Source organism: Cyrtonyx montezumae, unplaced genomic scaffold, assembly GCF_038088225.1.
Source record: "Cyrtonyx montezumae isolate F1298 unplaced genomic scaffold, pur_monq_1.0 scaffold_3, whole genome shotgun sequence".
In the NCBI taxonomy this organism is placed as follows: Eukaryota; Metazoa; Chordata; class Aves; order Galliformes; family Odontophoridae; genus Cyrtonyx; species Cyrtonyx montezumae.
The window spans coordinates 109,919,528-109,932,747 of record NW_027072034.1 but is presented as its reverse complement, the minus strand read 5'-3'; the positions used below and the strand labels follow the sequence as shown (position 1 = coordinate 109,932,747).

Below are 13,220 nucleotides of genomic sequence, written 5' to 3'. Positions count from 1 at the left end.
TGTTAAAGGTTAGAACAAGCTGCTACAGAATAGCTAGTAACAATTGAAAGACTGCCCGAATGTAAATTTTATCTAGAATGAAAGCTTCAGCATCCACTTTCTACAGTTCTAATTCTCAACCCAGAAATATCTCTGGAAGCACAGATTTCCCTCTTGTCTCGGTTGTGCTCAGAAGAGAAAGCCAATTCTTCAAAACGGGCTTTAGAAGCTAACAAAATTATTCAAGGAAGAGGACAGCAACAGTGGGAAAAAAACATCAGGTGCACTATACACATCCAAAGCATACTGCAAGCTGTAACTTTGTTCTTATTCCATAAGAGGAGATGAATCCAAAGGAAGTTGTGGTGTAAGAATGACTGTCCCTTAGGATAATACTTACCCAAGTATATTTCTCCAGTATTTTCCTTTGTCTGGCTTCATGGTTTAGTTAACTAAACTGCTCTTCAGGAGCCCTCACCTTTCTGTGTTCATTAGCCACAAAGACTTTTATATTCTTAATGATGTCATACTGCAGAAGTCTTACCTACTCAGTAGACGAGTGCTGATTCTTTCCAAAGTGAAAAACAACAGATCTGTAACATCAGTAGGAATCTAAAAGTAATTTTCTTTTTTGCTGAAGATGGGGTGGTGGTAATCTAGCCAAACAGCCCCAAGCCCACCCTACTCCATCAGGGCAAGTGCCAGTGACCTTAAAAGAATGTGACTGGAAAAACCTCTTTGCTTAGGGAAGTCCACTTTCATCTGCACATTCCAAAGAATCTTCCTCTAGAAACTCATGCCCTCTCACTGTCTGTACACCAACACTATTGAAGTCTGTTACTTGAGAATCATATCATTATCAGTCCCTGAACATGACTCTGTTTCCTCCCCTCCTGAGGAGGAAACTGATGAACAATTTGACTCCTGGAGAAACCAAATACAGTTATATATGCCATTCGTTATATGTGTACCCTAGATGCATGTACAAAACTGCTTAATTTGCAAATAGATCCAAAGGAAGCAGAATTCATTAACTCAGAGTGCCTGCTAAAAACACTGGTTCGACTGCTTCAATAGCACATGACAGCATTATCTCAACATTTGTTTTTAGAAGGAAAACCTCTCTAAAGGTACAGAGTAAATCTGTTTTATTACCAAAAACTTCAGCATTTCTTTCACTCCTGTGACAAAAACTAACATTCTAAGTAAGCTTATCTTGCCTGGGATACAGAAGGAGACAAAAGCACTCCAATCCTGGAACAATTCAAGAGGTACTTATACCCATTTTCAAGCATCTGTACCCTGGACATTATAGCTTTTTATGAATAAGAAAGCGTGCATTCCAAAAGGATGTTAGTCTAGGCTGGACCTGACTCTCCTTTCTTAGTGATGTAATAACTGTCCACCAAAGATGAGCAAACAGCACCTAGGCTTCCCTTCTAAACACTTTCCATTTGCATCTGACAGAGAATGAATGAGAAGTTCTGTTGAACTAAAATTCTACACTACAGAGCCCCTAAGCTCAGCAATAGGGACTTAGGACTGCAGCTGCTGTACAGAGATGGCATTTCACTAGCCTGAATTCATAATACAGACAAGGCATAATGATTTGTTCAGGAGAGCAGTCTTTCGAGAATACACCATTCTCTTCAGTAACTTGCACATTATATAATCCTCTGGTGCTTGGTCAACTGCCATTTCTATGTTCTTGCAAGAAATATCTGAAACAAATGCTTCTGCAAATCTATTGATATGCTACTGTCAAGAAGAACAGCACTTGAAGGAGGCACAGTATGAAAAACACTCAATGAGTGTTCAAATCTCAAGAACTCACATTCATCTTTGACAGGGATCTGTACTACAACATAAATAAAATGATCTGTGATAGGCTGAAGTAAATCTAGAAAAAAAATCAACATACAACTTGGGCACTATTATCACAAGATCTCAGAAGTGAGGGTGATTGTCTTCAGCAACAGTGAGAACTCAGGTAAGTCTACAGACTAAACTGCTTTCTCAGCAGGAATGAAACAACTGTTCTTACTGAGCTGAAGATGAGAATTTGGCCTTTGTAAAGGACACCACCTTAGTATGCCCAGTATAGCCCCAGCTGCACAATCAGAAACTAAGGGATATAAGGCTGTTTAAAACGTTAGTTGACACTGTCACTATTAATCTAGGATAAGAAAAAAAGATGACAAATTAATAGAGATTATGGTAAGCATCTATACAGCAAACTTGCTTATGCACCTTCAGACTGCCTTCACCAAAACAATCCACAGAGATGAGCTCAGCTTGCTACCCGTTGTGGTAAATGGCTGGACTTCTCTTGCTCAAGAAGGTACCAGTTCTTCAGCATACCTGCTGTGTGCCCACACTGTTCTCACCAGTATTCAGTGCAACTTCCATAAACTAGAAACCTCACAGCTCAGTGTTCACAGAGTTCTCAAAAAGTTTTTTTTTTTCAACTTTCAAGGAATCACATCATATCACAGCTCAGCACAACAAATGCTAAACAATGCATTTCACTTCAATGCTTTTTAATTCCCCCCTTACAATTCCTTTTCTCTCATCCTTCCAACTCAGACTTTCAGCTCTCTCTCTCATCTTTATCTTGCCTGCTTTGCCCTTTGCCACTCAGCAGAGGAGACTGAAGGCAGGCTGGCTAACACATCAGGTGGTGCTTTTTAGTGGTTCTGTACTGTTTAGTCAAGTAAAAACGAAGAATGAACATCTACTCCTCTCTGGCATCCAATAAAGGAAAACTACAGGAGGTTCCTAAAGCTTTTATCATCTACTCTTTCTCCCAAGCTTTTTCTTTCATGACTTAAATGTTATATAACGTTTAAGATGTCTTCAAGTGACTTATATAAGCCTCCAAATAGACAGATAGATATTTCCTGCATCCAAATAATGCATTTTTTTCTTACCTTATCTGAAATGGTTTCTGAAAAATACTCATAAAATAAGCTGTAAAACCTTGGTTTTTATCTCAAACCTGTTTTATCTCAAGTTTTTCAGACACATTCGGTGTCCTTACGGGTTCTGGAGAAAAGACCAGTATTCTGAATTTATACTGGAAACCTACCACTAGTAACCAATTCAAAATCCAGATGGCTAGTACAAGAAACTTAAACAGTGCCCACTGTAATTTCAGACAACTGTAAATAAAGCTGATATCTAGAACTGGAATAATTGATACAGTAACAGCTTTCTTAGCTCTTGTAGTACAAAATGATCTCAGACTACAAACACAACCATTCTTACTGGATGCCGCAGCAACTTGTCCTTTGGATTCACACTAGTTACATCTGAGCGCAAAGTATATGACCCCACTCTTCTTTTCTTTTTATCAAAAAACAAACTAACAAACATCACCTTATTTCTTGTTGCTGCATTAATAAAGCTTACTTACTGCTTCAGAATTATCAATGAAAGGGTCTGTTTCATCATAGCCATAACCTATATCAATTAGATCCTGCAGGCGATCCTTCCGATGTTTGTGGGGCTTTCCACTCTGGAAAAGAAAAGAAAGTTATACTAGCTGGAAAGAAAGTTAATAAAGTACTAAAGTCTGTAAAATATAAAACACTGGACTGATGGTCATTCAGGGAACTAGCAGTTTTGCTTCAATGTGTCTCTGAAGATCGTCTATGTAAATAAAAACCAGAAAGCCTAACTTTCACATAGGAATGAGTTCTTGCAAAAAAAAACATAAATGTCTTATCAGAATCATTTCTGAAAGTTATTCATTAGCCACCTGGTTTCAGGGTGACTGAAATATTCCTAGCATTTTCTGTTGAGATGTGTTTCATTGTCCTGTGTTTTTAGAACTTCTGCTAGTGATGGAACAGCTGAGATAATTTTGGTAGTGTTGAGTTTTTCAGTATGCTGCAGGGTCATTACAAAGGAGAACACAAACAGCCTAGCACTTGCTAACATGTTCTCCCATATAAGATGAATTACCTTTCTACAGGCGAGTGAAAACTAAGCCAAAAGAGAAAAATATTGATCTGGTGCTTGCAGATACGGAATGTATGAATTTTCAAGAAGTTAAAGCATTCATTTAACATAACTGAAGAAAAACACAGTAAGATGAAATACCTTGAAATACAAGAGCTATGACTGCAATTCACACAGCCAGACATGAAATAGTTACTTAACTTAAAGCCAGAAACTACACTGTAGATTGTGCATTCACTTACCTCCAAGAGAAAGTAAACTTCAGTTTAATCTGTAAATACTCTTCTAATATGAAAGTGCTACTGTTAAGTAAAAAGTCACATCACAATCAAACAAATTGCAGGGTAACTGAACTTACAGCTATACAAACAAGAAGCGCTTAAGACATGAGGCCTAGCTTTCTGACTCCTGCATACTGTGGAAATTGTCAATATAAAATTAAAACTAAGTACCTAAGGACATCATGTATACTAAAACAGTATCAGGTTCTTTCATGAATAGTTTGTTAACTATAAGCAAAGTACGTACTCTTGGCAAACAGATAGGAATCTCTCCGGTACAATTAAGCCAAGAAAAAAAGAACACAAAAGCGAGTTCCATTTCTAATTCAGGTTTCTAACCTAATGGTAATCCTAACCCTTTCTATCAGCTCTGTCATCCCCTACAGTTCCTGAAGCAGAGAGTACCCGTGCAATTATTCAGGAACTCAAAATATTAATTCAACAATTGGGCATAAAGTTTAAACAAATACAAATGCAAATAAAATGCTCCTGGAAGACTCTCCAGAAATAGGTAAACCTGATCTCCATATTGGCCACACTAGTAGAAGTTACAAAAACAGAATCAGGACATACAAGAATACAAATTCCAAGGCAGAAAATAATTCTGCTCAAAGGAAATGGTACTCCAAAACTTGAAAAAAAGATACCAAGATGTTTAAAGGCAGTAAACTATAGCTAGATAAGAAAGCCCACTCAAATTAATGACTGGTTTAAGGCCAGTATCCAAAGAGTAGGAATGAATGGTTCACCAAGGAACATGTATTCATCTGTAGAAGCAACAAAGAAGGCTAACAGCTGGGGGGCGGGGTGGAAGAGATAGATGACAGAAATTACTCAGCATAGTAAACACACGAGGCAGCTGAAGGAGCACTGAGACCACTCGGTTGCTTGGCACTTGAATAGTAAATTGAATTCTATGATAATAAAAGGAAGGTAATCCACACAAAGGAAGTATAACCCAAACAACAAATGCAGTGTGCTCCCAATTTGTTACACTACTCAGGAAGTGCTAGAGTCATTACATGCAGTTCTATGACATTTGCCCGACAATCAGGAGTGGTCAAAAAAGGAAAGAATTAGGACTTTAAAAAAAAAAAAAAGGAAACCAGAACAAAACCAGAAGTCATGATTATATCACTGATAAATCAGGGCACCCTACTGCTAATATTCTTTCATTTAAAAAAAGAAATTGGAACAAAGAAAGGGAACAGAGTAAGCCAACAAAGATTTTAAAGGTAAAAAGCTGCTACTGTACAGTAGCAGAGTTCAGCTGGAGAATGAAATGACAGACTAGAAGATAGCATCAGAATCACATCAGGATGGAGAAGAACAGGAAATCGTTCACCATTTCTCACAATATGCGAACTGTGGAGCACCAAATGAACTCTTCAGCCAGCAGGTTTACAGAAAATATTCTCATATAGCAATCATCACACGACTCAGTGCCTTGGAATACAGTGTTAAACATCAGTAAACTCAGAAGATGGCCTGGCAGATTCATGGCACAAAACTACATGAATGATGGCTAAACATGCAGTCCTTGGCTTGGGAAGAAATTAAGCCACAGACTGCTAGAAAAGCATGCTCAGGTAACATCAGCACGTACTTGCTCTGTTACACTTCCAAGTATGAGATTATTATGGTGACAGAGGACTATATGGATATCCAATGATCATTATTTTTTAACATATATAAAACATTACCCAAGATTAGTAACTGAAAATTGCAACTATTTGGAAGAGATTTCTATGTTAGCATTTTAAAACTTGCAGCAATTGCAATCAAGTTTTAAATAATCAAGTAAACAGTGCATTATCTTTAAACACCTAGACTTAAAGTTTACTAAAAGCAGTTATGCCAGAATCAGTGAGATGCATCCAATACCGTACAAATTATGAGTACAGAAATTTACATTAAAGTAAAGAAGGTCTTTAAGGAAGACTGTTTTTCAAGAATCACACTTTTGTTCCATAAATACTACAGCATCAGTGCTGTGTTAAGAAGATTACCTGACTCAATTTTAAATGGAAACAGGAAAGTTATACATATTTAAGAAAGAAACAGTCCTTTCTGCAAATGTAAAAAAAACCTCATTCTCATACAACAGTGATTACTTCTACATTGAAGCACTGTTAGAGATACTCATTCTCTTTATCCCTATGTCATCTACCCTAGTTTGAGCTAAGGAGTGTCTCGCCTGAAGATTCAGAAGCTGGCTGGATATTGTCAGAACAGGAACAATTGCACTGGGTCGGTGTACAGACATGCAATTCTTCCTACCACTAAGTGTAAATACAGACTGATGATTCTTGTATTGGAAGAGAGAAAGGACAGCAACTAACACAAGAACTACCAATCTCTTCTTTACTCTGTCCTTAGTCACCCTAGTCTAATAAATTGTTCCCAGAAGATACTCATCTTCTGAGAATGTTGTGGTCACAAGGGGCACAAGGTATGGCAGAGAATAAAGAAACTCAGGACATGAGAAGCACAAATAGCCAAGATACAAGCACACCTGAATTCATAACCTGGTTAAAAAAAAGAACCAGTTTGTTACTTGCTGCTTTTCTAATGGTTACAAATATTTATCCGCCTCTTATTTTTGCAACTGAGCACTGAAATTAACTTTCCATATTTTTCATAACACACTTTGTCCATAAATATACATGTTTAGCTTTGATGCATGAATAAATGTGTATGCATGCATGGTACACTGCACACTACTAGACTGGATTGCCTCCACCACCCCCACCCACTCCTACATATGCTGTTTTACATGCTCTCCACTGACTTTCATTTCCTACAGTTAAGCTGCTTGTTTTAGAACATTATTAAAATCCTTAACTTGTTTTATGGAAATGAGTTTCTAGAACGTACAATTGAAATATTTCTCTCTGAAGTTCAAAAATAATTTATCATTCAAATGAAAACCAAACACTACTATGGAACTGCCTTCTCAGTACACTGGGTATATTGAGTTTCTGTCAATCCCTTCAGAAGAAGAAAATGATTCTTTTCAGTTTAAGGATTTCTTTTGTGAAGTATCACATCTAACATGTTCTGAAATACTAATTACTTCTACTGAATATTTAGGCCAGATACTCCAAAAAGTCTGCCTTTGCCAGGAAAAAAAATAAAAATCAAACAAGTAACATTTCAATACGCATATTAATAGCAAAAGATACAAAGGACTGTTCTTGTTTCCTTTCTCTATTAGTAATTCAGAATATCAACATGTTGAAGCATGATTATGAGTTCTGATTGCCAGCTCAGAATTAATCATCCAACCCTACCCATATGAATTCTTCAAGACTTGCCTGGGTGTGGTTTTAGGCAACATTCTCTGATTTCTACCTTCATTTACTAGTGAAAGCCTCTTAACATTATCACCTGAAGTTGTTCAAATCATTCATGCTACACTTTCAGGAGTCAGCAGAGTGTCTTTAGGCAGCTGGCAGCTACAAGATAAACTCATCAAGCAGTGACTTATTAAATAATAGCTTCCTATGGAAGCATTCCAAACTAGTCAGAAATCCATCAAGATTCATCAGTATACAGCCTTAAGAGAAGAGTTGTTCAGTAGTGCACAACAGTATTTATCACTAATATCGACCTGCATTTATTACTTAGTTGCCCTTACATAGGAAGCTTTTCCAAGAATAGCTTCACAGGCAATAATACCCTATAGACAAATCTATTTAGCAGACTTGTCTAATAATCTTGTAGCAGCTTCAAGCTACTTAGATGAAATATAAATGAGATACCCAGCTTCAACATATACAGAAGTCATTTGACATTACATCAACAACTCCATTGAGCAACAAAACCTGGCATTAACAACTGTGTTGCACTGTAAGTTATCACACCTAAATGTTTGTATATTTTAACAAAGGTAGAGTAACTCACATATTTTGCTTCAAACTTCTTGGCTAGTGTTTCCACTTCATGCCGCTCACGTTGCTCATCATTAAAAGGATCTTCAGAGTGCACAGATTTTTTCTGAAAAAGGCAGAAGTATTCATTCAATTTCAAGGGAAACATAAGATACATCTAATAAAAACCTATTAAAAGTCAATAAACTACATTCTAAAGACCAAGTCGTGAGAATTTATACTTAGAGGGTCCAAGTGATAACTGAATGGGTCAAACTCATTTGTAGAGCATAAAGTAATCAACTACTTGTCTTCTAGTGAAGAGACAAACAGAAAACTATAAAAAGCTAAAGATTCAACTTTATGTTTACCTAGGTATTCCAGTGCAACCTCAATCAAAAGCATAAGCAGAAGGGAACACTAGCTGAACTAGAGGTCCAAGGAGAAAGAACTTGAAAAATAACTCACTCTGGTGCCTATCCTACTGGTGCTGTGTCCTGAGATACCATACACAAGACATACCTGGTACACTAACCAGCAGGAAAGTAACTGGAAGATTACAAAGCAAAGTTGCACCATAACAAGTAGCTTACTTCCCTGAACTCTCTTTCTGTTACATTTCTGTTTCAATAAATTCAGTGATCACAGAACAAATACTGCAATACTGCCACTATAGCAGCTAGAATAATATGATTTAATATTCCAGCTGTACAAATAAGCAGGAAGCATTGAGTTTCCACTGACAATAAGTCAATTAATAGTAATCAAGAGCATGAAAAAGTTTTTTTTTCTTTTTCACAGAGAAAAACTATGACTGCATTTGTCAATTTTCAATATAAAATACAGTAAAAGGAAAGGGAGTAGTAATAGGGTTCTAAAATATGGTAGAACGTAGTTAGGACTTTGTGGATAACAACTAACTTTAATTCACATGAAACACTCAGCAAATACACAAAGTTTTATAACAGATGAAGATAGAATAAAAAGCAACACCCTAAGCTCTAAAAAGCAAGATCCTCCCTCCACACTATGAGAAACTGAGTACTTAGAAAAAGAGGGTTATAGCTAACGCTGAAACATCTACTAAGTTGCATACACATGCATCCTACATGCTATACCTTAATATAAAATACTGATCAAGACATGCAATGCTTTTTTCTATTAGCAGGGAAAACCTATTCTACATAGATCAGTTCAAAAGTAAACCCTCCTACTTACTTACAGGAAAAATACAATAGATACAAAGAGTACACAAACACTACTTGCTAGAAAAACTGTCAGCTACAAAGCAGTATTTTTCACCATTAGTGACACATTTTGTCAGCAATGCCATCCAGAATGCGGCTTGTCTTCACTGCTGAAACGCACTACCTCACTGTGCTCACATCCACTGTCTGGTCTCCATCACTGTTCAATAAGCACTCACGAATGTCAGTGGATGCCATTTTTCAGCATGGAGGAATTCAGTGACACACCTTTGCTTCACGTGCACTTCCATGTCAAACACCATTTTGTCAGCCTGCCCCTCTGTTGCCCTCTGTCACATGGCAACAATGAGTAACAGAATGTTGATAGGAAGGTTCAGACTCTACTGCCACACTCCCAACACAGGCTGAAGAACATTCAGCACTGTGTTAACTTTCATCTCTTCACCAAACCACTGAAGGTGTAGATGGACTACTGCTTTGAATAGTTATTAGCAAACTTCAGTTTGGGTGGTGTGTAAGGGCTCAGATGGTCAAGTCTTTCAGACTTCGCACATTCACAGTCTGCCTGACACAAGCCAACTTGGGCTTCTGGCTCACCCATTTCATGTTGTTTTACACAAAAACTTTACATAAGTAATTCCTACCAGAAGATGAACTATACCAACAATGCTATCAAAGGATGCTCTCTTTACTGAGGTAAAAAGAAACCAAACAACAATCAAACCAAAACCAGAAGAACACCACAAGCTTATCAGAAACATTTTCACCAGCTTCTCATTCAGGCTGTAAAATTGATTCTAGAATTGGACATGCACAAAAAAGTAGCATTTAACCTGTCAAGTAAATTTTGGGTCAAATCAATGCTTCAAGTTATTACCATACATTGCTGCAATTCCTACACATCTCTCCTTTTCCAGAGCAGCAAGCTCTCAGAGGTCCATTCTTGGCTACCCCAGCCCCAAGCAACACTACACGATAAAGACAATTTAAATTATGTCATGCTAAATTCTTAATAGGAATAGCTTTAAGGAAACTGAGTAACTTATCCCTTACAAGTAGTAAACAACAGCCTTCAGAAAATCCATAACTAAGCATAATTAAGTTTCCTTAAACTATTCATTTTAGCTTTTTAACAAAAAATAGTTCTGAAAGCTTGAACTCCATTTAAAACTACAGCATTACCCACTAACTGCACCAACTCGCAGCAAATCCCAGCATCAGCAGAAAAATGACAGAGGACAGAAGTTTCTTCCTCAAGTTCTGTTTTAACAAGGCAGTTTTCTCTGCTGCCTTAACTAGTACACATCACTGTAGTTATTCTACTCCACAGAGTCCGTTTTCATTATTCTTCTATTTTAGGATTCTGAGCAGGTTACAAGATTTCTTGGTCTGAGAATGACCAAAGACCAGGTGAGAGACAGACTTGTGTGGAGCAAGTTCTCTTCTTATACTTCCTACAGCCATGAAGGAAGTGGGATACCTTAGTTTTACTGCTGGACAAAACATGCTTCTGCTCTTTGCATGCTGATTGAGGAAAGATTTTAAGTCCCCTCTACTACATTAGAGAAGCCTTGTCAGTTTCTGCTTTGTAATCAGCAAGAAGTTAAACTGACAGGACAACTACACAATAGATTTTAAACAGTTCAGGATCACTTTTCAAGGATCACAATTTATGACACAGTTTTACATAATCAGTTGTTTGTTCCATAGTCCAGAAAGAGACAGCATTACAATCCATTGATTTTCAATCTGGACTCTGCCGGAGATCCCTTATAAAGCAATTCTATCACTATTTCCATCTCTCTAATCCCAGTTGTACCAGAACTCTACTACATCAGTGGTTTTTTTTTTTCCTCTGCTTTCCTCCAGAAGACATGGAATTTGCATCAGAAAACAAAAATACTTTTTTCCTTGACTACACGATTAACACAACACAAACCTCCAAAAAAAAAAAAAGTAGTTACTAAAGTGGCAATTGTCAAGGGACAAAGTCAGCCTTTATGCACAGACCCACTCCGAAACACTATCACAACTTCCATCCTCACACAGGAACAGCTCAGAAAGATGGCACTTCACAGAGCACCAGGCTGCTGCTACAATCCAGAGCAGTCATCGCTGGTGCTGTCTGCCCACAACAGCTGTAGGATGGAACAGAAGGAGCTTTTAACTTACATCAGAAAGTCACAGAGGGATTATTAAAATCATTTTTCTGTCTTCTTGGTTTGAACACGACACAGCTCTAAATCCCCCCCCACATACAATGCAAGAAGTGAACAGGCCATGAAGTATTGTTACAGTAGCATCTAGAAATATTTTGCTCCTTTAGCCACTCTTGTGCTTATGCTGGACTTGAAAAGCCAATGACAGTATCAGTATCAATATCTGAAGATTGCCTTTAGTTTTCACCAAAGCTAACCGCTCAGTAGCGGCTGCCCCCGCCCTTTCCAAGAAAATAGAAACTTTCTCTAAAATTAAACAGAAATTAAGAGAAGCCACAACCACACAGTGCAACTTTATCAGTATCTGCATCTCACAGAGTGACTGCCTCCTAAGTGAGCACTCTTCCCTGCTAATAGGAACTTTGTTAACTAGTCTGCTCACTGCTCAAATCTGCCTGCAGGATAAACACAGCAGCAAGAGTACTAAGCATTTTTCTATTTGGGAGAAAAGGAGGAAAAACTTTTGGAGGAAAAACTTTTGAGTGAGGACTCTGATAAGTTAAGGGTGAGGTGTTACATACAAAGCTGTTAACTACCACTCAGTAGTGCACCTCCAGGACCGACTCTCACCCGACTGCTCTCCAAGACGGGTGGCAGAGTCAGGCTAACAACTCTTTCACAGAAAACAGCCCAACACGGAACAGCTCCATCCTCTCCCGGAAAAGCCTCCCAGTCCCAGAGGGCACACCACACTGCTACCTATGAAGGAAGAGCGAAGACAGACGGGACGCGAGGGGCTCTCCCGGACGAAATGAACCCCTCCCTTCCCCTCTAAAGCGGCCTCAGCGCCGGGACAAATACCCCGCCAGGACGGGGCGGCCAAGAACGCTACGGCGGAGAAGGCGGAAGGGGGGAGGAGGAGAAAGGAGGGAAGGGGAGGTCCCGTACCCGCGCCTCCTTGCAGAGCAGCAGCTCCGGGTAGCTGAACTCCACGCAGCCCTCCTCGGTGGGGTCCTTCAGCACCACCTCCAGGCGGACCGTCTGGCGGAGCGGGAGCGCCTCCTGCGGCGGCGACGGCTCCTGCCGGCTGCCCTGGCGAGGCGGCGGCGGCGGCTCGGGCCGGGGGGGCTCCCGCTGCGGCGGCGGCTCGGGCCGGCCGGGCTCGCGGGGTGGCTCCAGGCGGGCAGCGTTCTCCCGGGGCGGCGGCGGCGGTTCCGGCGGCGGCACCTCCCGGCCCGCCGGCGGCGGCAGCGGCTCCGGCTCGCGACCCCCCGGCTCCCGCTCCAGCGCCGGGCTCTCGGCCTCGCGGCGCCTCACGGGTGACAGGCTAATGAACGGCACCCGGCGCGACTCCGCCATCCTCCGCCGCCCCCCCACCCCCCGCCCTCTCACCGGCCCCCGCCTCGCGCGAACGGTGACACCGCTCTCCGCGTTCCCTCCCCCGGCTCCTCCCTCTCCCCTCCCCCCCCCTCCGCCGCCCGGTCTGAGCTGCCCCCTACGTTCTCCTCGCCGCCTCCGCCATCTTGGCGCCCCCCCACATAAATAGAAGCAGGCCCCGAGGCCGCGCACGCGCCCCGAGGCCGCCGACGCCGTCGCGCCGCCCCGCGTCGCGGCTGTTATTGCTCAGCTTCCCCCCGACGTCAGCGCGCCCGACGGCGCCCGCCCCCGGTTGCCATGGCGATGTGCACGCTGCCGCCGTCGGAGCCTTAAAGGGGCCGCTCGCACGCGCCGCGCGGCGCGGGGCAATGGCGGCTGAAC

At 40.7% G+C, this 13,220-nt stretch overlaps 1 protein-coding gene across 1 annotated transcript in view; it reads right to left on the bottom strand.

Moving 5' to 3' along the window:
- UBN2 (ubinuclein 2) overlaps positions 1-12,891 on the bottom strand; it is a 46,035-nt gene extending 33,144 nt beyond the window's left edge. The window contains exons 1-3 of the mRNA XM_065742809.1: positions 12,411-12,891; positions 8,130-8,222; positions 3,395-3,496 (exon numbers count right to left, since the gene is read on the bottom strand). Coding sequence (XP_065598881.1) covers positions 3,395-3,496; positions 8,130-8,222; positions 12,411-12,821 — 606 coding nt within the window. The 5' untranslated portion in view covers positions 12,822-12,891. The remainder of the gene's footprint in view (positions 1-3,394; positions 3,497-8,129; positions 8,223-12,410) is intronic.
- Positions 12,892-13,220: the final 329 nt, after the last annotated feature.